The following is a 25,663-nucleotide window of genomic DNA, read 5'->3' as shown; positions in this document are numbered from 1 at the left end:
AAACCTGGTGATCTGTGGTCTCAAATTAATGACTCGCAGCACTTCTCAGATCCCAACCCTCTTTAAAGATTAATCAGCGTTGTCTGGAAAAGTTTGTGCGGGTCTCCTTTGTGGCACACAACCCGCACCTCCGAGCGCGGGGGGCCGCCGTCCGGCGGTACCGCGGGTGCGCTTTGTGCTCCGTGCGCGGCTGCGGCAGCGGGACCCTCCGGCCGCCCGAGACGCCGATTCCCGCACCGATTCCCACACCGATCCCCGCAGCGCGGCAGCTCCGCCGGGAGCGCCCGAGCCCCGCGGCCGCCGAGGGGCGTGTCCGGGCGGCGCGGGGGCGTGTCCGGGGCGTGTCCGGGGCGTGTCCCGCAGCCCAAGGCGCCCGCCCGCCGCCGGCCCAGCCGGAGCGCGAGCCCCGCGCGGATCCTGCGGCCGCCGCCGCTGCCGTTGGCGCGCGCGCGCCGGGAACAAAGTGGCCGGAGGAGCGGAGCGGAGCGCGAGCGGGGCCGGCGGCTCGTGCGGGCGGCCCGCGGCGGGCGGGCGGGAGACGGCGGCGGCGCGGGAAGGGGAGGCAGCGGGGCCGGGAAGATGAACCGGAGTTTCAACAAATCTCAGACTCTGCGGTATCTGGAGTGCAGCGCGGTGGAAGTGAAGAGTAAGGTGAGCAGACCGCGGCGCGGCCTCGGCCGGGAGCGCCCCTGCCCGGTGGTGCTCTCGAAAATGAATGGAGCCCCCCCCCCTCCTTTCCCCGTATCTCCGCTCCCCGCCCGGTGCGGCCGGAGCCGCGTCCCAGGCGCAGCCCGCAGAGCGGTGACGGGCTGGCGGCGGCTGGCGGAGAGGCGGGATCACCGCTCCGGGCGCAGCTCCCGGCGAGCCGCCCCTGCCCGGCCGGAGGCGGCGGCGCGACCCTTCCCCGCCCTCCCCCGGCGCGGCGCCCGCCGCTCCTGCTCCATCTTTTGTTTCGCCGCGGGGACTCCGGCGGTAACTTCGTGGGGCGGCTCGGGAAGCGCCGCTGGCCTCGCCTGGCGGGCGGGCTGGGGCTCGGCCCGGGGGCAGCGGGAGGCGCGGCGGCGGTGCCGCTCCCGCCCCAGCCCGGGACGTTTCACCCCTCGGTGCTCCGACCGGCTCCCGCTGGGCGGGATGGGTGCCCCGACGCGTTCTGAGGAGAGGGGCGGAGGACCGGGAGGGAGATGGGCCGGGTCTCCCCTCCAGTCCCGCTGTAGGTCCGAGCCGGAGGAGCCAGAGAGAGACCTGCGGAAAGCTTCCCCCTTCCTGCGGCGGCTGTGCCGGGATGCCGGCACCGGCATCAGCTTGTGCACGCCGGTGGTGTTGGGGAAGGAGCCGAGATCGGCAGGGTTGCCGGAGCTGGCCGCCTCGAAGGATGGTGTCGGGTGGCTGTGCCTCACGTTGGTCTTGCTGAGCTCTCGTCTATAAGCTTTGGTCGCTCTCGGTTGAACCAGCACGTCAAAATCTTGCCCGCGCCTCTGAGGTTAAAAATAAGTAGCATTTAAGCAAAAGTGAGAAATCTCCCTGGAAGCCCGCGTTTTATACACATATAACAGGCAAGGTGTAGGTAGTGCATAAGTTGAAAAGAGTATGGATAACGTTAGCCTTTCCTGGAGTCCCAATCACCTGCTGAGATGGTGTTGAGGGTGATGTCTTTGGGACTCTGTGTTTGATGCTGCTCATTTTTGTCCATTGCTGCTGTTAGAATTTGCATTCAGATCAAATGGCCTTGAGCAATGCGTAGAGCAGAGATGGCTTCAGCGGGAGAAGTACCTTGTGTGCAAGGGAGCCTCCAATCATTTCTAAACATGACACCTGAAATGTGGGTTCAGGCCCTTATTTCCTAACCTTCTGTTGCTGCTTCAAATGGTGCAACTGGCCTAGAAAGTTCCATTTTGCTTCCGTAGCAGGAAAGTTTTGGTTCGGCTTCTACTGGTTCTAAGATGTAACCCACCCACGGCATTCCTTGTGGCTCCCAAAAGCTCCAGATCCTGTCTCTGTCTACTGAATTATACCCCTTACATTCTGTTGGCTTTAAACTAAAGCCTTGACCACATACGAGAACTTTTAAGTTCATCCTCTCTCTTCTATTTCAATATTGCCATAGCTTGAGTTTGTTCTATTAACAGAAAGCAACCTTATAGTTAGCTTCCCTTACAGCTGCAGGAATTCTGTAAGTGAATCCTACCTGGTTCTATAGGCACAGAGTGATATATAGGGAGGTTGTAAGCCTGTGAATGATTGTGGATTTTTAGAGGGAAGGAAAATAAACTGGTATGGGTGGGAGGGGTTGTCACTGCTGATAGCCCAGAAGTTCCTATAGAGAACTCTACTGCATTGGAAGAAAACTTCATATAGAGGCTAAATTCAAAATACCCTCTTGAGGGCCTACACCCAGTGATGATCCATGAACCTGCAGTGTGTGTCAGTGGAAGCTGTGCTGCTGAATTTCCTGGTGCTGGTGGGTTTTACTGTTAGCATGCCTTGGGCACAGTAACAGCTAGGCTGTTGATGCAGCAGGCTGTTGGTGCTGACATTGCAAGATGGTTTTATTTTGCCTGTAAAGCTCGTAGGTTCCCTGTCACAGAGTTACTCTTCAGTGGTCTGAAGGAGGTGCAGTGCAAAGCTCTGGCCAATGGTACCTGGCAAGGTACTGTATAAAGACCTTATACCTGTTACAAAAACACGGTGATCTTGGAGGGTCAGTTGTGATGCTGGCACCCTTTCCCTGTGGGTCACTGTGGTGTTGTGCTGTGATCATCTAGAAATAGGGGTTGTGGAGTTTTTTTGTTTGCGGGAACTATCTAAAGCTGGGGAAACAGAAAGATTCAGTAATGCTACTTTTGGTAGCCGTACGTAGTCACCCTTTTAAACACTTAGTTGCTTGGGTTTTGTAAATGTGAGGCCTGTCTGGGCTTGCCTGAGAACTTGAAAGTTGAGTCTGAGAACTCATGATTTTGCAGCTATCGCCTGCGAGCGCAGGCTGCCAGGTGAGCGGAGGTGGGTGCAGCTCAGCCTCTGCGCCAGGGCATGCTGCTGGCCACGGATCAAGGGATTCTTGGTGGCTTTTCAAAGGCTGGGGAAGTGGCAGTCCGTGGGCAGGTGGAATCCCTTTTAGCGGAGGAGCTGAGTGTGAGAGAGTGCTGCTTTTACACAATGGTGTGAAATAGCTTTTCTCCTCTGAAGATCGAGTTTGATCAGAGGGAGCTCTGGAAAAAATGGTTGTGGGGAGTTGGATGGGAGATAGTTTGCAGATGCTGGGGTTTTGATATCCCTGCCTCTGTTACGATAACCAGGTGGTTCCTTCCTTAAGGATAAACCAGCATCCAGCTGGTATCTTGCATTAGTCATAACTCAGAAATAGCTCCTGTGAAATCTGATTTTCCTGGATTTTCTGATTTTCTTTCCTTTTCTCCAAAAACAAGTTCTTGAAAGCCAGTTTATGCCTTGATTATTGGAAGGGGAGAGTTTGTCAGCACTGAGTATCGTACTGGGTAAGACATTTCTGGAAATCCCCAAGTATCCTCAAGTTATAAGATTCCTGATGTGTGCCAGAGGGTTGTTAAAAACAAAGCAGGATGGGGGCTGGGGAGGAGAAGGAGGGACCATCTTGGTGTCTGAACTCACTCTAGTTTTCAACATCCTTCTTGTGCCAAACGGCCAAAAACTGCAGGCGGTATTCCTCTTTTCTTGTCCAGTAGACCTGTGAGGTTTGTGGGTGATCGGATTTCAGTGGGTCCGAACCAGCCTGCACCTCTGCTGAACCTAGCTTGACCCATCCCCCCTGCTGGGAACGTGGCCCAAAGCATGCTTCAGCTCACGATTCTTGTGTCCATGGATTTTTAATGTCTGTGACTACGTGGTGGGGACACTGGCAGCAATATGTTCTCTGGCTATGTGTTACTGCAGAAGGATGAGCTTTGTGGCACTGTGTTGTACTTTTGGTGTATGTCAGGTCACTTTTTCTCTGTGTGACTGTAAGGTGCTGCAAAAGCTTCATGGATCTCTGTGCTGCAGGAAATACTGAAGGGGAAAACCCTCTGCCATCCGTGCACACCTCTGTTTTCAGACATGGCAGTGGTGGAAATTGCTGCAGTCTTCTGCTTTAAGAAGTCCCCTTCTGTCCGGCTCCCTGCTTTCTCGCTTCCTCTGCCTCATTCTCAGAGAGCTGGCCTTAAAATCAAAACACTTCAAAGCTTATTGCTAGATAGAAAAGAGGAAGGGTAAAGAGAAACCTGCTTAGAAGTTGGCACATATCATAGGAAAATATTAAGTGAATTGTGATTACACCTTAGCCCTTCTGTCCTGTCTTTCACGACAAAATAAATTAGAAGCTGCGTTCTTATCTAGGTGTTGTCTCTGTAGCTCAGGATTAATGTTTCAGCCCTTTTAGACAGGATCTGAAAACACATTATCTTGCTGGCTTAGAACAACTGTGTATTCTCATGTGTCTAGTACTCACTGGCTCCTTTCCTCTGTTGGGTGACAAGTGAAGTATCTGTCCCCTCTCAAGAAACTGCCTCTAATCTCTGAAAAAGGTTTCCAGATGACCCTTTCTCTCCCCTTTTTTCCCTTTTACCAAGAGCTCCAGTGCAATGTGTGGGGCTTTTTCTGTTTGTTTTGTTTGGGATCTCGTGGCCACAGGCAGAGTTCTTAACCTATTTTTCATTTTCTGGCTTTAGCTCTACAGAGAGGTTACAGGCTTCTTTGCTCGTCAGTGTAAGCCTACAGAAGAACAAATGCTTTTAAAATAGGAATTCCTACGTTAGGGGTGGGACTTCTCTTTGATTATAACTCCATGTAGCCAGTCTTCTTTCATCTTGCTGAGTGAAAAGAGATTTTATTTTTTGTTCCCTTGAATTGTATGCACAGCATTTCAAACAGGAGGGTAGCTATCAGCCCAAATGTGTATTTCTTTTCCAGTCTCTTAGATATGTTGGAATAGTAGAAGTATAAGATTGCCTCAGGCCTTTAAATGATAGCACTTTGAATTGTTTGTGAAAGTGTGTGTTGGGTTTTTTTTCCCTTTGAAACTGACTGCTCCATGCTTCTGGCTGAAAAGCAGCAGAGTACTGTTTTTCTGTTACTGCTATATGAATTCTTGTAAACTATATGTACTAGTAAGAATTAATTTTCATGATTTCAAAAATGGCTAAATGTACTCATTGTTCCCTGATAAAAGTCCTTTGCAAAAGAACCCTTTGTTGTTGATGAACCCTCTGGGACAATGGAACTTTTGATAGTGGCTGAGGAGTGTAAAAGCACAGCTACCTGACTCACGTGCTGACTGTGGCATTTCTGCCTTATTAATAGCGTCATGTTTTCTTGCATTGCAAACTGATTTACAAATCAACAATAATGTGACTAACATCCTACTACTATAAACAAACTCATTAAGATAAATAGAACCATTTAATTATAACCATATTTTTTTATACTCTCTTCTCCTATCCTGTTTCAGCTCTCATTAAATGTTGGTGTTTAGATGGGTGCTGCAAATGGATTTTTAATACATTTTCAATAATTTTCTGATTATCCTGAGTAGACGTGATACTGTTACGGTGTTCGAAGACAAAAAGCGTGTTTGGGATCAGCTGTGCTCTTACAAAGTCACTAGCAGCTGAAAGACTGTGTTTTGGTCTGAGGCACGTGTAGCCAGCCTGCCCAGCTGCCAGGTAGGTGTAGCATTCGAACAGCTTGTGCGTGCTTTGTCCTGCTCAAGTGCTGTCTCCCCGTCTTAGAAGAAGTGTGCCTGTGCTGTTACATACAGATAGCTGGTTTAAACCTTTCGCATCTTCCCCTCGCCCCTGCCAAAGCTGCTGGTACTGCCTGTCCACATGACTGTTCAACTGTGGCAGTGCATGGTATTTGAAAGGTATGAAGTATAACACGAAGCAGTGCTAAAACTGCAGCAATAGCAGTAGAGCAAGTTTACTTTTAATAGGCCCCTCTAAAGAGATTTTAAAGGTCTGGTTCTCCACTGTCTGGTGTTAACTGAGACAGGTCCACAAATTGTGTTTTCCAGCCTTTTGTACTTTGATTTCACTCTAACCCTGAAGCTGTACAGGCCTTCTGAAGTTTCAAGAAAAGTTTTCCATGTGTAGCACACTTCAGAATAGATCAAAAAGCAGCACTCTTAAAATGCTACAGAATGTTAAAACAGACTTTAAGTCTGCTTAAAGTTTTTAAGCAGTACTTTAGATTCTTCCAAGTTAAGGTCATACTTGTCATACCTGGAGTAAAACCAAAACAAGTGCAGTAAAAAGCCCTGTAACCAGCTGATTTAACTTCTGTTTTTGAGCTTGAAAACATATTCGATTATATGCAAACCAAATGTGGCACGGACTCAGAAAACCGCAGTACTTCCCCCTCTCAAATGAAGACAGTGTGCCACAGTAATAGCAACTTGAGATGGTCTGGATTGTTGCAAAACATGTCAAGAGAGAGACTGTAAACATTAATCTCTTAAGAAGGGTTGCCTCTGTTCCTTTCCCTCCCATTTTGCTGGGCTTCTCACAGCAGCTATTGTGCTTATTCTGATGTGCTAAATAGCACCTACTAAACTCCCGGTTCCCCTCTCATTACAAATATTTGTTTTTCATGGTAGGATAGCTTTCTGAAGTGGTCATACCTAGTAACCTTAAGTCTGTCTGCTAGGTGCCATGAGAGAAAGTGACCACAGCTTTCAGATGAGCCACAACAGTGCATTCTGTGCATGCTTGCTGCCCTTCACGGATGAGAGGCCAAACCTTTCAGCTGATAAGTGTTGCACAGACAAGTCATCTTGTGATAGTTCTGTTCAGGAGTCAGCTGCAGTAAGCACCAGTGCAGTGTTACTCTCTTCTCTAACCTGTACTCTGGCACTGTGGGAGCAGTAGTGCCTGTAGGAGATACAGGGAAGGCTGGAACACACGCTTTGAGCTACCTGGTGTCACAGAGCATTTCTGTGTGTAGTGGAGGATATGCTCTGGTGCTCAGGCTTGTGTAGTCTCAGGTCTGTCTAGTCACGGAAAGATGGTAGTTCCTCCAACAGTATTCCTGAAGCAAGTATATTGGTATTGGCTTGGGTGCTAGCTGTGCTAACTGGATGGTTGGTACTGACCAGAAGGGCAAAGACTGCTACCTCGTGTTCCAGTATTCCCATACTCTCCCATTCTTGATCCTGCCTCCAGCTTCTCTCCTGTTTGTAATACTTTTTAGTCTAGTAACCTGGGAATTTCTGATCTGCTTAAAACTTCGTCCAGCCAGTCTGTCTTATGTGAGTAGTCTTCTCAAATTTAGTCTCGCCACACTGAAACTGTCCTAAAGGACACGGAACAATGGACCTTTCAACTTTAAAGAGCTCCTCAGAAAATTAAATATTGTTTACAGCCAAGTCAGAAAGGAATGTCTCCTGTGTGAGGTTAAAGTACCTGTGGAGGCTCTGTCTAACAGGCTCCAGGACTAGCCACCTCCAAGGAGTTCTTCAGAGGTGCAATTAATAGTGCCTTCCTCTGTAGTCCCTTATCATTCCCTTTGTGAGAGACTTTGTGTGCACTTAATCGGAGCTTTTAGGAACTAGGAAAGGTTTTCCAAGGATTGACCGCTTGCCCCTAATTATCTTTACAATGGCAGGCCAGGAGTTAAAAGATGAAATGTACCTCGGGAGACATTGCCTCCCTCTAAGTGAAGGCAAGATCTCCCGGTAAGAGGTAGTCCCGTTCCCATTGGAAATGCCTGAAGTTAATTCAGGCAGAAATGTCTGGGGAAGGGTGTGGTGCACCAGCCCCAGGGCCACCCAGCCCTGTGCCATCCCTCCTGCTTCTGCCCTGCACAGCTGTTCCCAGTCCCCCTGCAGGTCTGGCCAGGGGTGTTCGTGCATGTGCATCAAATTACTTCTCTGCAGCTGTTGCTGGCACCGAGCTCATGGGGAAACCTCTGGCGGCAGCTAAAAGAGTCTTAAATGAGTTTGTAACCAGCCAGAGCCCTTACTGGTTACAGGTTTCCTGTATCCATGTAGATAGCTCTCAGCAAACGTTCCAAAAGTGGTTTGCTCTTGCTAGAGACCTGTAGCAGGGCAGGGCTGCCTTTCTGCAGGAAGCTAGGTTCACGGGCTTATCTCAGTGTTGACCAGACCTGATTCCTTTGTCCCTCTGGGTGGCAAGAATCTTCCTTTTCCCCCTCATGCTGGTGGTGGCATGCCGTGGATGTATGCATGCTGTGCTGTATTTGTGCTTAAGCTCTGTGGTGTGATAGAGCGTATGTCGCTTGACAATACAGGACCACCTCGGTCTATATCATTTGCAGACAGACTTTGGTTTGTTCCCAGAGATGCAGGGGACTGGAATAAAAAACGAAAGAGATTTACTTTTGGAAAGGTAGACTTGGCACTTAAATCACAGATTTATTTTAAGGGCTTTGCTTTCCTGTGAATGATTGTTTCTTGAAGGAGAATGGCACTGGGGGTTTAAATATCAAGAGGTGAGGCAGTGAGGAAGGCTGGCAGTGTGCTGCTTGGAGGCAGTGCTGGCAGAGATGGCAGGCATAAAACAGCTGTATGGGTGACCTGATAAGAGAGGAACTCCTGGAGCAAGGGTGGCAAAGAAAGGGATGATGGGTTCAAACAAACAGGCTGATAAAATTGTTTTTGTGGATAACTTACTTTCACAGGCTGCCGTGTGGCAGTGAGTCAAAATAGGCAGTGTAGTGGTCTAGTTCCGAAAAATTGTGAAATAAGGTAACTGAGGCAGGGGAAAGGGTAACCTTGGCTTTAAGTTGCCCTTGAGCTGACAGCTGAGCACCTGTGAAGAGATCTATGTGAGAATGAATGAGAGGTGCATCTCATGAGCAGAAGATGATCTGAGGGTGGTGGGAATAGAGAAAGAAGAATTTCTAAGTACAGGCCACTGGAGAGGGTTGAAGGAGTTACGATGGTTGTTCTTCCAACGAAAAACAGAGATGTGAAGCATTGTGTCAAAGAAGCATGAAAAAGAAGGGGAACCACTGGTTTTCTCTGGTAAGAGAAACTATTCTAAGCATTTAAGATACTAAAGCATGGCTGTGTTTTTCTGGGAGAGTAAAAGGAGGGAGTAGAAGGGAGAAGGGTAGAAGTATGGCATGATGTCAATCAGGAAAAATGTTTGGGGGAGAAGGTAATGAAATTGTGTCTCTGATGGGATTTCTGTGAAGGGTGAATAGAAGACAGGCTGTCTTGCTCCTGTGACTCTCTATTGAAAGAAGTAGTGAGATGTGAGCAGGGGACTGAGCAGAACATGAAATTCCACCAGCTCGATCATTTTAGTGAAGCAGAGCTGCTGTGGAGCAAGCCATTGAAGAGAGAACTTGTTGCAGAGACCATCTGCTTGTTTGGTGGCATCTTGCCACTAATGACAACCACTCTGACCCTGGGAGCAGAGCAAGAGAATGCTGTGTGAGCTGGGGAAGATGTAACTGTGGGAGAAAAAGGGGACAGAGAAACAGAGACATGAATGTGACAGCAGAGCTCTGAAGTCCCTGCTGAAGTCAGCAAGTGCAAAAACATTTACATTGTCTTCCCTCCTCCTCTTTCTTGCCCTCTGCTCATTCTCACTGATAATGCATCCCTGACTAGGCCTTCCTAGTTTTGAAAATTTCACATGTAAGCAGAAATTACAGTCTGTGCAAGGATGAAAGTGTTTAGTTTTCTTTCTGTTCTTGAGTTTTTTATTCCATAAGAGAAGTAGGTGGCTAATGTAATTCATGTTTATTGCTAAATGTTGTTCTTTGATGTCTTCTTATTACAATAGCCTGATTTCAAAGCCAGCAATAAACTAGAGGGATGGCACCTCATAAACACAGGCCTTCATTTTTGGCCCTGTAAACATCTTGAAACTTAAAATTTAAAGAAAAAAAAATACTTGCTTTCTTTTGCTTGCAAATAACTCTTTCATTTCACAAAATAACAGCTTTTTAAGTAAACAAACCTCAAAATTCTGCTCTCTCCTCTCCTCTGACCTCTTGTACCCTTTAGCCAGAAAAAAAGCCAAAGAAAGCAGTTGATTGCTCTTGATCACCCTGTGTAAGTTTTGATCAGCTAGCTGTGTCTTCCTTCCTCTTTAACAAAACTTTTATCAGAACACTTTTCTGGGCATCTGTTTTTGCTTGGGGTTCCTGCCTGATGTGTTGTATTTTGTTGTGTGCTTTTTGTCATGAAACTGCAGACAACAAATATAGTGGTTGGCTGATACTTTGAGGATCTTGGGACAGAAGTTATTTTTGTGAAACAAAATGTACAATTTTTTCTAAGTTGGATTTTTCAGTCATAATAAGCTCTGTCAGATTAAATTTCTTTTAAGTGAAATAGGCCTGAGTAATTTACTTCATTATGGAAAACTAATCTGCTTGTTAAAACTGTTAGTTTATCAAACAGTGTGGTACAGTATTGTTCTGGCAGAGACTTTGCTGGCAGACACCAGTCCTTGTGTATCTTTCTGTGAAGGGATATGATAAGATGAACTTTGTGACTTCGAGAAGCAGGCAGTCGTTTTGGCTACCAGAATGTGTAGTTTCTGTAAGATACACGGTGGATGTTACCTTGAAATCCTGGCTGAATACAATGCAGAGCACCCGATCTCCAAGCTGAGTGGTACTGCAAATCCCATTGTTACTGTGATACTCTCTATCAGCCTCATTAGGGATGATGAATGAGCTGAAACATTTTTTTTCCCCTCTTCTGAAAAGACCTGCTGACAGTGGTTGCTGTCTGTGTATATGCACAGGGTGAATAAATCGGCTAAACTATTACTACAGTAATACTAACCTTTAAACAAAAAGTCATTCTCATTATCTGCTTAAATCTCTTGACTCTTCCCTTCTCCTTACAGAATCACCTTCTAGCTCCCTTGCCTCAAAAAGCTGGGTCATGCAGAAAGCACAAGTGAAATCTCTTGCATTTGTTTACCATTGTGCTGTTCCCAGGCAAATGAAATTGACTCTTGGGCTTTCCTAAGGCTGAACATGTGAACAAGTCAATTTGACTGTACAGCATTCCTGTCTGACCTCAGTGCCCCAAGCCTGCAGTGGCATTCCCACATGTCAGGCTCCACTGATCCAGTAGTTTCCAGTGTGCCTGCAGGGGCTAGGCTGGGAGGCTTGGCCCTTTTGCCAGTTGTCTTCTCATGTGGCAGCTTAAGCTGAGCTTTGGGTCATACCAGCCAAGTGCTAGTAACCATCCTTAGTTCTTTCCTCTGTCCTTTTCCGTGTCACTTTCCTGCTGGATGCAATGTCCCTGCACAGGACCTGACCTCTGCCTTGGCTGTGTGTTTGGCAGAGCAGGATGGATGGGTTCCCCCAGCAGACCATGGGTCTGAGGGGGCTGTGTAGGATGGGTGTTGTACTGCCTGGGGTCAGACTGCACAGCAGCTGCTTCCTCGAAGGTACCATGCGCGCTAATGGTCCTAAACAAGCTGTCCAGTAAACAAATGGTTACTGCCATTGGCATCTGAGCACCCTGGCGTTTTGGCTAGAGGAATCCCAAGGAATCCTGGGTTTCTGTTCAGGTGTGTAGAGCAGTAGATGCAGCTCTAAGCAAAACCTTCAAAGACCTTGTTCCTGCCCCTTTTGTTTATCATGTAGATAGATATTAAACTTGACAGTTGAAGATGCCTTTTTCTAGCTTGAATCTAGGAAAAAGAAAACTTTAAGATACTTACTAAATAAAAAGACTTAAGCTTTTTCTTACTTGGTTTGAAGTGTGTCCACAGAAGTAAGATTCCACTTGGATTTTTCTGGGGAGGAGCAGGGGGTGGAGGACAAAGGAGGAACGTTTTTTCCTCCATTGGAACCAGCTGTGGTTTGTTCGCCTTTTGTGCGTTTGGATGGGCACTCTGGAATCCAAACTGGAACTAGCAGTTAATATTACAAACAAGCAGCATAATTTGACTAAACAAGCTTTCAGATGATCACAACTGGGCTTTGATGCTCAAGAGTGGGATTTTCATAACTGCGGAAGTAATTTGAGAACATGCTTGTGCCCAAAGCCAGTAGGTTATGTTGGCTTCTTTTTTTTCTTTTTGCTTGAAGATGATTATGGTGATGATTCATACTTTTGTTAGTCTCAGCAGAAGAGTGGCTTGCATATATGGTTGATTTAACAGCTGAGAACCTCTAAGCAAGTCATTCTCCATTTTGAGGAAGAATTTGTCTGGAGAGGATTCTCCCCCTTTTTATTTCTTTTTGTGCTTGTTAGTTTTGTGTCTTTGGTTTCTAGCCCTGGTATTGGCTGCCTTTGCAAATAAGAACTTCCATGAGGTCCTAGTTACAGCCTTACTTGTTCTTGGATATGTGGCTGTGGTTCCATATGTGCAAGAGTGAGTTAGGATGGTTTTAGAGGTTTGGTTGATGAACAGTAGTTTACTCATATTCTACAATCTGAAATATTGAATGTACCAGAAAGGTGGTTTAAGCTGCTTAGTCTGACTAGATTCCTGTTTTCATTATTTTAATTTTCTGAAATAGAGGATCAGATTTTTCCCTCCTTAATAGCATATTTTGTTTCTAATATCAGTCCTTTGAAATTGTCTTCCCAATCACTTTGACTTACTTAAAACAGCTGCATGGATTTATAACATTTTCTATTCTCTTGCGCCAAATCGCACCCTCCTCCTCCCATTTTTTTTTTTTTTTTTTGACAACCACTTAATGGTCTATAAAGCTTTAAAAATAAAAACCAGTGGAGTGACAAAAAAACTAAAGCCATGAAAACTAACTTTCCTTCTGCTGCATGGATTGCCAGGAAATTCAGGGGTCATGTAGAGTGAGTGTATTTTCTAATAACAAGCTGTGCGCTCACATACCATGCTTCTTTAAAGGTCTTGTGGTTGGGATCCCAGTGGTATTGATGGGAAACGTGCAAAGAATTTTTATAAGGTTGTTTGAATAGCTGAGTAACTTCTTTTGAAAGCAGTAGAGTGAATACTTCTGCTTTGGAGAAGAATGGCTCTGTGGATGCCTGAGATGATGATAATGAATGATGGACCTTCAAAGTTAAATCCTACAAATGCAGTTAACCTCTAGAGGATTTAATGAAAACTTAATATTTTAAAAATGTGATTTCTTTTAAGATGGAACACTTGAGTATACCTGTAGTATCTTGGTAGCCATAGTTATATTCTAATGGGAGGACCTAAAAGGCCATTAGTAGACTTGTAAGCACCATGTGTCTGTATTCAACATGGAATAGGTTTGAATGGTAGAAGTTGGACTCAGTGATCTCAGGAGTTTTTTCCAACCTGATTGATTCTGTGGCTCTCTAATTCTGTGAAAAGAGAGGTGATGTATGCCACATTCAAATGCCAAACTGGAACATTGGCCTGTGGTGACACATCTGCTGACGCTGTGTTTGCTTTCTCTTGCAGTTTGGGGCAGAGTTCAGAAGGTTCTCTCTGGATCGCTACAAGCCAGGAAAGTTTGAAGACTTCTACAAACTAATTCTTCACATTCATCACATAGCCAACCTGGAAGTGATGATTGGATATGCTGACGTGCATGGAGACCTTCTCCCTATTAATAATGATGACAACTTCTTCAAGGCTGTTTCAAGTGCTCATCCACTGCTCAGGGTTTTTATCCAAAGACAAGGTAAGATGCAGTTTCATTTCAGTGCCTCAGAGTGTGCTGTGGCAAGGGGAAGAGTGGGTTTGTGGCACCCATTTAAAGGCTGAAATTACGTAAGAGGCCTCTAGGAGCCATCTTGCTCTTCCTCACAGGCACTTCATTGCAGCTGTCAGGAATGTCATGGCTTCATAGCAGGTAGAGGGACTGCATTGCTGCCTGTAAGGTGTTTGAAAGATACCATGCTGAGAATCACCATGAGCCCCTTTATTTTCTGAGGGGAATGTGCCTTCTGCTGCTGGTACTATGTCATCACTTGAGCATGCCAAGTGCACCATTCCACTTGGTGGAGGGAGGGGATCTTGGTACTACTACTACACATTTAGAAATCTTATGTGTCCATCTTGATAGTCAGTGTCATACCCAAGTTTTTCATGCCTGGGTAGTGTGTGAATGCAAACAGATGTGTAAGTTCTGAAAGGAAAAAAAATTGTCACAAATGACATCTTGTTTGACTTAGTTAACCTGGCAAACAGGCAAATGATGACTTTTTTTCCCTCTGTCCTTACACTAAGGAGTGCTGATTATTCCCATTTTGAATCATCAAGCAAACTTTGGGCAGAATTGCCTGAATGTCAAGATGACATCAGGTTTAAGTGGCCTGTGTGTTGTTCTCCCTAAGGACCATGTTTGGCAGTTGCTTCAGAAGAGGATTTGCTTTTATAGCAAGGTGTCTTCTCACAGAGCTCCTTAAATCCCAGGGGAAGCTAACACTGTATTAACACTTCCTCCAGTTTTGGTTTTTTTTTTCAGCCATGTAGTGATTTATAGCACAGGGCTTTTGGAATTAAAGTCTCATCAGCAACAGATTCAGAAACAAGACTTGATTTGAGACTTAGAGCAGTCATGTAGCTTTTCTTGGCCTGGACTCTTGCTGTGTACTGATAAGGATTTAGCAGGAGGCTCCAGCCGGCTCATTAGTGTGAACTGGTGTAGTGTGTGGTTTGATTTGGTGTTATCAAATACATCCAGGGCTGTGTGGCTCCTGTCTGTTCAGAGCATATTGTCTGCCACTTTTTAGATGTGATTTTTTTTTAGATGCGCTCTTTTTAGATGCTCAAGGAGGCAATTAAGAGGACTTAGAGCAGTTTAGTTGGTGTGTCTATTAGGTGAGTGGAAAAGTCTATGGGAGAAAGCTTGCTCCTCCTTCTTGTGCAGAAAGTGCAAATGTGGATCACAAATCCAATTAGGTCTTCCTTCAGTGCCTGTTAGGGCTTGTGAATGTTCATGGTGGGTCAAGTCATGAGAAATCCTTTGTGTGACTTTGTCATGCCTACTTCAGTTCAAGTTTATTCATGTCTCTGGATCAGTGCTGTTCAGAATACAGTTGTCCCTGCTCTGCTTTGGACAGACTGCTGAAACTGAGTATTCCTAACCCTGCGCTGGGAGGGGGTTGCCACTGAAATGCTAATCACAGAAGTAGGCAAATCAGAGAGCTGTTGTCTACATACAGAAAAAATTCTCCCTCTTCTTCTAGGAGCAGTGTGCTGGTTATGAAGGTTTCTAACTTGTAACCTTAATGGAAAAGGGCATTATTTCCTTTTTTTAAAAGCTTTTCTTTTACCTGTTGCTCAGTGAGATGGATCATGCTGGCAAGTGAAGGAAGACAGGCCTGTTCTTCCTCACGTGTGGCAAAGCCTGAAAGCTTTCCCAACACACCTTCTCCCTCTGTAAAGCTGAAGGGAACAGTAAATTCTGGCCCATCCCTTTGCTTAGTGCTAGTTTTCATAAGGGACTCCTGAGGTTAACATTTGAGATTCATACTTGTGAATGGTCCCTAACAGTCATGCTCATTTCCTTTGCTTAGACAAAGCTTTTAGAAATTCTTCCCTTCCAGAATGAAGGCAAAATCTTCATCTCTTTTTCCTTTGCTCTGCTGCTCTCTTTGTCTTCAGACTGGGGTGACAGAGCAGTGCTAGTCCTTCTGTTGGAGGCCTGCATAAGAGAATGAGGTGACTAGCACCAAAAAATCGTTGTGCCATTGTGGGGAACGTGGTGTGCCTGCAGAGCTTCAGCTCACACCCTAAATTCTGACTTCAGAGGCAGGAAATCAGGGTGACAGGGATGCTAGTAAAATATGTGAGGAGTGCTCTCTTGGGACTTCGAAGGAGACTGCAGAGCCGAGGCTCTCTATAGACTCTCTAAGATATGGGATCGCTGCTTTGCCATGGGAGTAGTCCTGGGAGCTGGCTGCCAGAGGTTGTTCTCGCAGTGTTGTAGAGTAGGGAGGGTTTCAGGGAACATGGCAGAAATATGCAGGCATAGAAGGACTGAATAGTTGAAGGTCAGGTCTCTTTTTCTAGTGAAGCAAACTGTTTATCAACTGCATGATTAGTCATCCTGTCTGTTTTCCCTGTTTATAGCTGAGTTATCCTTTCTCTTGTCAGGTCAATTTTACAACCATGTTAAAACACTTAAAACATTCTCAGAGGGGCAAAACAGGTAACTTAGTCTTTGCACAGTAATAGAGCAACAACTTCCTAGTTTGATGTTTCTGTTTGCCTAGGTGTTTTTCATCTGAGCTTAGTCTTGCACTTTTTCAGTTCAAAAGCCTTTCTCTCGCTTGTCCCCAGAGGCAAACATTGTGCTCGTTGCTTGGACTCTTCATGCCCGGTTGGTGTCCAGGTATAGGATGGTTGTTGTATCCCCTTTTTTTTTTCCCCCCAAAAGTCTCCTGAGTGCCAGATTTTTCAGGATCACAGTAGTCCCACGCAGGGGATGTTAGTGCTTATGAGCCAGCCATTTTAATAAGGACTAGAATTGGTGTTCCCAGTATGCTTGCAACAATTACTGTTGCTAGTTTTCGGGTCTTGAAGAATCTGGGACATTTGCAGGTTATGTTTGAGTAAATTCAGCTATAGCAAGTTTTTATAGCTCATAGTGATTTGTCTGCTGAAAGTGTATGGTGCTCTTTTTTTTTTTTTTTTTCCTTCAATACCAAATTACAGTGCAGACAAAAATCCTGATTAGAGAACCAGGCTATAAAAAGAAAAAGCAGTTTTCCTTTGACTTGCTTTCCCAGGCTGCAAGTGTGGGTCATGTCCTGTGTTGCAAACTGATGTGGCTCTTTTGGCTTCGTTAGTACAGTAGTGATTTACATCAATTGATGCTTTGAGCATGAGGATTTGTTCACTCAGCTGTAACTGCTACCAGACATACACAGAACTCCCTACGGAAGGTGCCTGCTGGTGTGGAAGGGATGGATGTCCCAAGGACCCCAGAACAATGCAGGAACTCTTAAGGATGTGTTTGACTTGCTCCATAATAACTGACCTCTTGCATTTTAGCCAAGAACTGCATCAAGGAAGAACTTATCTGATGATGCTGATCATGTTTTTCAAGACTGTTTGGTCTGTGTCTAAACTACAGCATTTGAGACAATCTCTTGTATACTGCAAAAATATTTAGGTGTAAGCTATGAATTCAAGCAGAAATATAAAACAGAAAAACTGAAAGGAGTTAGGATTGCATACTGTGAATGCATTACGTTATTTCTTGTGTGATTAAATGGAATGAAATTATCATCAAATCTTGCTTTAATGCCTCTCAGGCACAGTATGTGTTCAAACTGATCTGTGTTGGAGCATCTTAAATAGAGTGGAATAAATAGCAGAATTATAATGAGTTCTTCATGGTAAACCTGCCTCAAACGACTCCTTGAACTTTGCAGGGGAGGTATAAGGATGTAAATGGAAGTCTACCAAGTAAAAGAGATTTCAGAATTTCTCCTCTTTTGCTTTGGTTACCTACTGAGGTGTGTTCAACCTAGAAAGTTCAGAAACTCAGGGAAGTGTGGCAAAATGAACAAGCTGATCACCCTGTAAGTACTCTGTGCAGTGCTTTTTTCCCAAGGTTTATTTTTTTCCAAGTGGTGTGTCCAGGACCAAGTACAGCAAGCAGAATGAATGGAGTGGTTAACTGAGCACACTGCTCTAAATCCAGGCTAACAATTCTGATTCTGGGAGAACTGATGCAGGCTGCTGCTGACCAGACCTTCACTTCCTACCAGTCGTCAGGGTTTGCATGGGCAGTAACAGAAAATCTGCTGTAGCTCAAGTTGCAAAGGAGGTGGGAGAGGTGGTGCACAGCCTGTCTGGTCTCATCTTGATCCCAGACTGAGGTCAAATGAACTTGCCTGAGAAGCCGTTTTGTCCCCATCACAACAGGAGGTATGTTCTGATTCTATAAAAGTAACAATAAATTAATGAATGTGAGGGCACTTTGTCAATCATAAAGCAAATTCTTGACCAAATTCATAATCTTCCATCAGTAAAGTTAATTTTAAAGCTTTGTAAAGGCTTAAATGATTTCATTGTAAGTGTCCTGCAAGTAGGAGACAGATGAAGCACTGAAGCGTCAGGTGACAAATTTGTATGTCAGGTTAATTTTGTCAAGTATTATTCAGGAACATGAAAGGCAAAAAAAATCCAAACAAACCTGAAGAGCATTCTAATAGCCAAAACCCTAAACCACACTCCACAGCTAAATGGAGCAGGGCCTTACATCATAAATTAGTAAATACCACAGACTGGAGCTGTTAATTGACGTGTATGGAAGTTAGAGAAGGCTGATGATTTCTGATACCTGTGTTGTCTTGCATTCTGCAGTCTGGAAAACCGAGTGTGTAAAAAGCCATCAAGTATCATCTTCAGAAACTTGGTATAAGTCTATTTTCTCTTGTAGTTAAGTCCATTACTGTTACAGTAACCCAGTACTGAACACCAGCCATTGCTTTCCTCCTTGAGTGGTTAGAACTGCTGTCTACCATCAGTTCTCACTTAAAGGTTGATCCAAAATCAACAGGGGAAAAATGTGCGTTTACCTGGTTGGGTTTTGGATTTGGCTTGTTTTAATGTAAAGATTGGAAGATACTGTTTTTCTTCAACTGCATATAGTGACTGATGTATTTAAACTGCTGTGCCATGCAATATATTTGTGCATGTTCAGAAGCAGTTCATAATTCTGCAATTTGTTATTTACCTGGCAAAGTTTTGTTCAGCTCTAAGTACCAACATCTGTGCTTAGCTTTCTTGTATTATAAAATCAGAGCAATCACAGTCAGTTTTAAAGTAAAAATGTGCTAATGGGAATCATGCCCAGGTCTGCCTGAAAAACTGATGGTGGGTTGTTTTATTGTCTTTCATACTCTGAGCAGATAATCCCTAGGAATGGTTGTTGGCTGTCTAACCACATGTGTTAAACACAAAAACTGGCTTTGAGGCAGCAGCTACCTAAAACTTTTAACTCTCTGCTCAGCCTTCTGGAGTGGGTACAGTTATGAAAGTTTGAGTTCAGTTCTTTCACATCATCTTTTTGGTTCTTCAGTAACCCTCCTATTTGTTTTGCAGCACAGGCATTGACTACGCTTTCTCAAAATGTTTTATTTCCAAACAAGAACAATGTGATTTTACTGCTCTTGTCAAAGGTATTTGATATACTAAATAATAAAGCAGGTTGCAGCACGTACGGAGGGAGAATACTGAACTCCTTCTGGTCTTCCTTGTGGTTGAGCTGAGCAGATTTTCACAATGGTCTGCTAGGAGTCTGAGGGAATAAAATAAATTTTAAGTGCACAGATGGTGATGAGGTCTTCAGTTTGTCTGCTCCTGTATAAGGAGGGTGTGAAGGTGAAGAAGAAACTCTGCTGACACTCGGTAGCTCATGGGTGCACTGGAGGGATGTGGCTCTGCTGTTGGTCAGGCTGTCCCCAGGCTGCTACCCTTTGGCCTCTGCCCTGGCACTAATGTGACCCAGTGGCTGAGCTCCCTGAGCCAGCTCTTCAGCAGAAAACAAGTTGCTTGAGTGAGGAGCTAGCATGGGATGGGCAGATTTAGAGCAGCTTAACACTGCCATGAAAAGCGAGTTCTGTCCTGGGAGGAAGAACTTGCCTGCTTTGGAAGTGGGCAATTCCACTGGATTTGGAAAGGAGGCAAAGCATCTTGTCTTAGCTTTGACAAGATTAGAGGATGGTGGTAAATTTTGTGTTTGTATAATAGGAATTGCTGCTAGGCTTATATTAAATCCTTTTATGATTTTCTTCAGAAACATCTCTGGTTTTGAGCTGGAGGGGTCTTTGAAAGCTTGTCAAGCCAAGTAATCTTTGTCCCATTCAAGTCCTTTGATATTTGAAGATAAGTAAAATGCAGCTGTTTGTTCCAGTGAAGTCTGGCAACAAATTACTGTAACTTCTCTGTTCTACCTTTCATGTGCAAATGATGAGACTGGGTAATCATTATGTTTCTACGGGTTTATTAAGCAACTTTAAAAACATAAAGTTTTTAATCTGGCTTGTCAGACATAAACAAAAGCAGGCTTGGATTTTGTTGCTGGCATGGTTAGTGATACCTGGTGGCTGAGCAGAGCCATTGCGGGTCTGCTTCCTCCCTTCTCCCCAAAAACTCAATTTCTAGAGTATGAGGATATTTGATTTTCATCACCAGTTACTTTTAATTGCAAGCAGAACAGCTGCTAAGGAAGAATTTTCAGTGAAAGAGGGGTGGAAGTAGCACAGCCTACAGCTAAGCTTTGTGGGGTCGGTCGATAGCTGATAGTGGGAGCTGTCACAGAAATATGCACTGCATAAATATTTGCAGTTGCAGTGTACAGTAAGCACAGAACAGAAGCCTGGCAAAAACAGCAAACATTTTTTGCACTTCCATGTTAGAGCTACATGGGATTTGTTTTCAGTTTCAAGGTTTAATAACTTAATAATAAATACACATAACCAGCTATATTAAGAATAAAAATAGACTTTCACAGTCTTAAAAATTGCATCAAGCTCATACCAGCACCACAGACTGTGCTGAATTTAGGCTAAAGAAACTTGTTTTGAGTGGGAACTTGTGCAGCCTTTAATAGGAGCCTCTCCTCAACTCCATGCCTATCTTCAGTTCATAACCCACATAAGAACAAGCAAATAAAGGCTCTTCCATCCCTCCAAACTTCTGTTTGTTGTCATATAGGTGTGGATTGCTGCCCTGAAGGTACTTAAAAAAAAAAAAAAACAAAATACAAGAACTCCCCAATTATGTATACTCACAGATAGTCTCAAGTAATGCTATTTCTTGTTTCCTTCCTTGGTCTGATGCTTTTTATTTAAGATAGTGAAGCTACTCTAATAGGTGGCTTGGCTGTATAAAAACAGTGGTGAGGAAGACTTGTCAAATGATCCACCTCTGTTATGGTCCCTGTATGAGGGGAATTTTCCACTATTTACCTTTTCTTACCTTAGTAGTCAAAACAAGAGATTCTGTTTCCTGCTCATGGCTCAGGTTTTTTCCTGTTGTGCCTAGCTGTCATTTCCCTTCTGTGAGTGATGGAAACAAGTATAATATGCAGATAATAATGAGAACGGACAGTCCCTTCTTTGACACCAGATTTTACCTGACAAGACCTCACAAGTTTGAAGTAGCTTTCATGTAGTGAATTAAGGTAGATAGCACAATAAAAATATTAACTCAAGATTCAGGCCTTCAGGAGCAGATTTTCTGCTAAATTTTTGAAGTATTCTAAACTCCCAAGTACATTAAAGGTCTTGGGATGACTTAATTGGTAGACTCTTGCACTGAAAACAAGCATGCAGTGAAGGATATTTCTGCTAGGTGTTTGTAGTAGGCATTGAAAAATTAACTCCAACTATAGTTCAACAAATATAGCCCCACTCAAACTATTTTTTTAAGTAAACGAAACCTTCTCTTTTGTCTTCAGTCTACCTGTGTTGTTGGGATTGCATGTTTCAAATTTAAATGTGTCAGTATTAATACTGCATAAGAACTCTGGATATTTTTCAGCACCAAGAGAGAAAGCAGTTTGCAGGAGGTTGAAAGAACCCTTTCTTGAACCTGCCCCTGATGATGATCTCCTTGGATCTTATTTTTTCCTCTGTGCTATGTTTAGAGTAGTAAAGAATCCTGTGGGAATATTAAGGAAACTATTAACCTAGAAAACTTCACTGTTGTTCTTGCTCTTCAGGCCCCTGCCATATGCTGATATTAAGTAACCTCTAAAAGCTCCATGAATAACTTCTGCACCACTTATTTCCTCCACCACCCCCAATTTTTTTGCAGTTTTTCTCTTCTTTTTCTTCCTCTCAGCTGTCAGCTTTCTACTCCTTGCCTCAGCTTTTTAATTGCTCTGCAATGCTGTTGCTCCCTGGGCAGGAGAGTGTGTTAGGTGAAAGTACACAAGTGCTGGTGCTGTTTTACTCCCATCACTAGAAAAAGACACCGAGAGCAGTGACAGAACAGGTATGGAACTAACACTTAGTGGGGAGAATTGGCCTTTTTCTGTGACTCTTGGACCAGTTAGTTTTCTTCTCTGATTATCCCTTTGCATTAGAAACAATACATTACTTGGGAATTAAAAAAAAAAGGTAAAGTTTTGAAGGAAAACGATTATTTAATTTGATTTGATACATAAATAATAAATTCCATACTGTTTAGTGTCTTTGGAAATCAGCTGGGGTTCAGTGGAGTTGGGGAAAAGCTCCATCTCTGCATGGGCACTGCAGGGCTGCCTGGCTGCCGGCAGTGGCGAGCTCTGAGCAAGCCTTTCTGCCTCTTCAGCTGCTGTAGGTGAACACAACTGTTTCCTTTAAAGCTGAGTTACCAGCTGAGGATTTGAAAAGGGCTAAAGCTGTTTCCCTCATCCCTGCATGCCATGGAGGTGTCCTAAGAGGAGGTCTGTTAGTTATGACCTCAGGATGGACGCTGGTGGCAACCCATTTGTTCACTTTATTAGCCTGGTTTATCGTGGCTTTGTTTTCATTCTGACAAGCAATTTGGTAGTTTTAGTAGTATTATGCAGTGATTTTGTTTACAAAATAATGTAATCTCTACATTTTTGCTTTTGTGTGCTTACTAAGGTCTAGTTTTAAATGCAGCTGACATGAGTAAAGGGGAGGAAAACCTGGTGCATTAACAAAATGTGTTGTGTTAATCAGAAAACCATAAAGTTTCTTGCCGTTTGGGAGAAATTCTTTCTGACACTGAGTGAATAAATGAATGCTTTATAACAGAGCCCATAAATAAGTCCAAGGGTAGTGCCTTTGTGGCTAATAAAAATTAAGAATGGGAGGTTCCTAAGCTTGTATTTCTTGAAATAGCATAACTCCAACATGCCTTATCCTTTGTGGAGGGGGGCGGGGTGAAGTATAGCATGTTTGGAGTACAACATGCAACAAGAAATGTTAAAAATTTTGTTTCAAAACAATTCTTAGCTGAGACGAAGAATATCAGTAGCAGGCAGTGTCTGTATCTGCATTATTCTTCAGTCACTTAAAAGCGCACTGAACACTGGTTCAGTGTACTCACTGCATTTTAAAGTTCCCTGCATGTTAGAGAGGAGAAGGTAGGACATAGGCAGTCAGCCTTTATGCATCAAATTCTGGTACAGGATTTATGTGTACTGCTTACAGAACGTGGGATCCTTGTTTCCAGTGTTAGACTGAACTTGGGTCATACAGTGCTATGGTTCAAAAGTTGCTTCTTCATCCATGAGGTTCTTTAATGAAGGAGTTACTTTTCTGTAGGGGTAACCACATGATGTCTCCATTTATCAGCTTGTACCCAAAAGTATCCCAAATGTTTGCCCTGGACAGACAATAATTGAGGCCAAACAGTGCTGACAATGATCTGCTAGTGAGCTTAACATGTGCATGGGTGACTGAAAATGCTAATACTGGTCCTGACGCTAGATCTGGCTGACACTTCTTGTGTAAATAGACCAAGCCCAGAGGCACATCAGATGATGTTTTTTTAGTTGATTTCAGTAGTTGTGTGGCTGGTGCTTTTCTGACCTCATTGAGGTATCTGTGCTTGTAATGGGCTGTGACTGGAAAAAAAGGAAACTTTTAAATTTAACTTAGTTTTCTGTTCACATCTCTTGCCTTTTGCTTGTGGATGCAAAGGTGCTGGTGATAGTGTTGTGGAATTTCCCTTTCTCTGTTCTTTTGGCTGACTTCAAAGGCAATGTGACAGCATTACCTGGCAGCTTTTGTCACCCATGTGTAGAGTTAACATTTCTTGCCCTGAAAGAGAGGAATTGAATAGCTGTCTTCAGGCTGTCCTGAGGGTCCCAGCTTCCCCCTAGAAGAACACTAGTTCCCTGTGCTGTATTTTGCTTAAAGTGGGATTTAAAGTGGGACTTAATTTCTCCTTCCTTGGCCACCATACCATAGTACACCTTCCCCTGCCACATGCAGTTTCCAGTCCCCTGGCAGGGGACATGCTGAGTAACACAGGAGCATGGTACCTGTGGGTGTAATAGAGGGTCTGTGTTACAGGTTGTTCTTTGCTGTATGCTGCTCTCTGTTGTACAGAGCGCTGCTGGGCACTCTGGGGTGCAGGGAGGTTTATAAGCTCATCTCACAGGCACGCCATGTCATCTAGAAGGGATGGAGGGAAGAGGAGAGGGGGAGCTCTGGGAGAAGCGGCAGACTGGGTATCTGTTGTGATTTAACATGTGCTGCTGTGGGCAGAGTGGCTTGGCAGTACATCAGAACCCATCTCCTGTCTCTGAAACATTCCCAGAAGCAGCTGGCCACAGGAGCCAGCACATGGGGTGCAGATCACAGGAAACAGCTTGCCACAACAAACTCGTCTTCCTTTGCTCAGATGACCCCTCAGCAAGGGTACGTGTCATCTGCATCAACTCTGGCAAGTGCACAGTGATGGTGAGCAAGAGGAAGGATGTTGTTGGAGGTGTGCATAAAGCCCTGTCTTACAGTGGACTTCACTAGTGTTGATCACCTGACCATGTGGAGAGCATCCCTGCAATTAGCTTGTCCTGCCTCTGGATGCCTGGAATAATAATTTCCCTGGTGTTTTTTTTAGTGCTGTACCTCATTTGGTCCCAGTTCAGCTAGTAAGTGGCGGCGATGTCCCACACCCTTCCTCTCACCAGTTGCATCCTGAGATCCCAGAGCTGTATTGCATCATGAGGAAGTACTGGAGCTACAGAGTGTGGTGCAGGTGCCTTTCTACCGTGATGGGTGTCATACGGTGTGTGGGTAGCACCCTCCTGAGTCTTGTTGATCTGGTTTATGGGTGTGTGCTTATCTTGGAAAATCGGAGTTACTAGCTCCATCTGTCTGCAGAAATGTTATTGCCTCTGTTTTAGACCACTTCAGTTCCATGTGGATGTCCCAAGAGAGCTGAAAAAGATCAGTGTGATGAAGGTGCTTAATGGATGTGCATCAGCAGCAGCTGTGAGAGGGAACCTGCTAGTGTAACCTAGGTTAGCTAGGCTGCTTGCCAGCATCTTGCTGAATGGTACCTTTCCTTGGTGGGGTCTCACAACTGGTGTGAACTGGGCAATTCCAGCAAACCAGGTCTCCCTGCCTTAGAGGCCTCCTGGCCCTACGAGGCACATCAGTGTCAGTAGCATAAATTGCTGGCTAGCTGCTTGCACACGGAAGTAACACGCAGAGGTTGCATCCCTGCTGAGGAGGGATCACTGTGCAGGGAATGCTGCTGGAGGTATTTCAGGGGTTGTGCTGAGATCCAAAGGTCTGAAAAGATGGCTTGCTACAGTCCCATGTCTGTAAGGTGCACAAAGGCTCTGGCATGGCTTTGCATCCCTCCTGCATGATAAGGCTGTGTCAGCTCTGTGCCATGCAGTTATGGCATCTCTGTCCCTGCTTGTTGCAGGGGGGTTGGACTAGATGACCTTTAAAGCTACCTTCCAACTCAAACTCTTCTGTGATTACTCACATTTGATTCCTGCTGTCTTGCTGAGACATTGTTCCCTGACTCTTAGTGTTTGTACTGTTTGAAGGCAAACATAAGATTTGCTTATGTTATTAGCTTTCATGCAGCCTAAAATAAATCAGGAATGCTTGTTATTGCATGCAGTGAACCCTGTCCTGTTGAACACGGTGTTTGGCTACAGTGCGCGTGGATGGGCTTTGTGAGGTGACCCAGAGGTTGGTGCACTTTGGTGCAGAGCACTAGGGCAGAGTTCAGGATCAAAGGGAAAGTGCTGTCCCTGTTCAGATGCAGTCTGGGCCTCTTTGGGCTCACATGGCACCTGACTTCTG

General features: G+C 44.7%; 1 protein-coding gene across 1 annotated transcript in view; it reads left to right on the top strand.

Annotated features, from left to right (window-relative positions):
* Positions 1-413: 413 nt before the first annotated feature.
* The window catches only part of PARD6G (par-6 family cell polarity regulator gamma), a 65,744-nt gene continuing 40,494 nt past the window's right edge, over positions 414-25,663 (top strand). The window contains exons 1-2 of the mRNA XM_069004287.1: positions 414-651; positions 13,371-13,593. Of these exons, the coding sequence (XP_068860388.1) occupies positions 580-651; positions 13,371-13,593 (295 nt within the window). The 5' untranslated portion in view covers positions 414-579. The remainder of the gene's footprint in view (positions 652-13,370; positions 13,594-25,663) is intronic.

This window comes from Aphelocoma coerulescens, chromosome 2 (assembly GCF_041296385.1).
Source record: "Aphelocoma coerulescens isolate FSJ_1873_10779 chromosome 2, UR_Acoe_1.0, whole genome shotgun sequence".
Lineage (NCBI taxonomy): Eukaryota > Metazoa > Chordata > Aves > Passeriformes > Corvidae > Aphelocoma > Aphelocoma coerulescens.
This window is presented reverse-complemented; position numbering and strand designations above follow the sequence as displayed.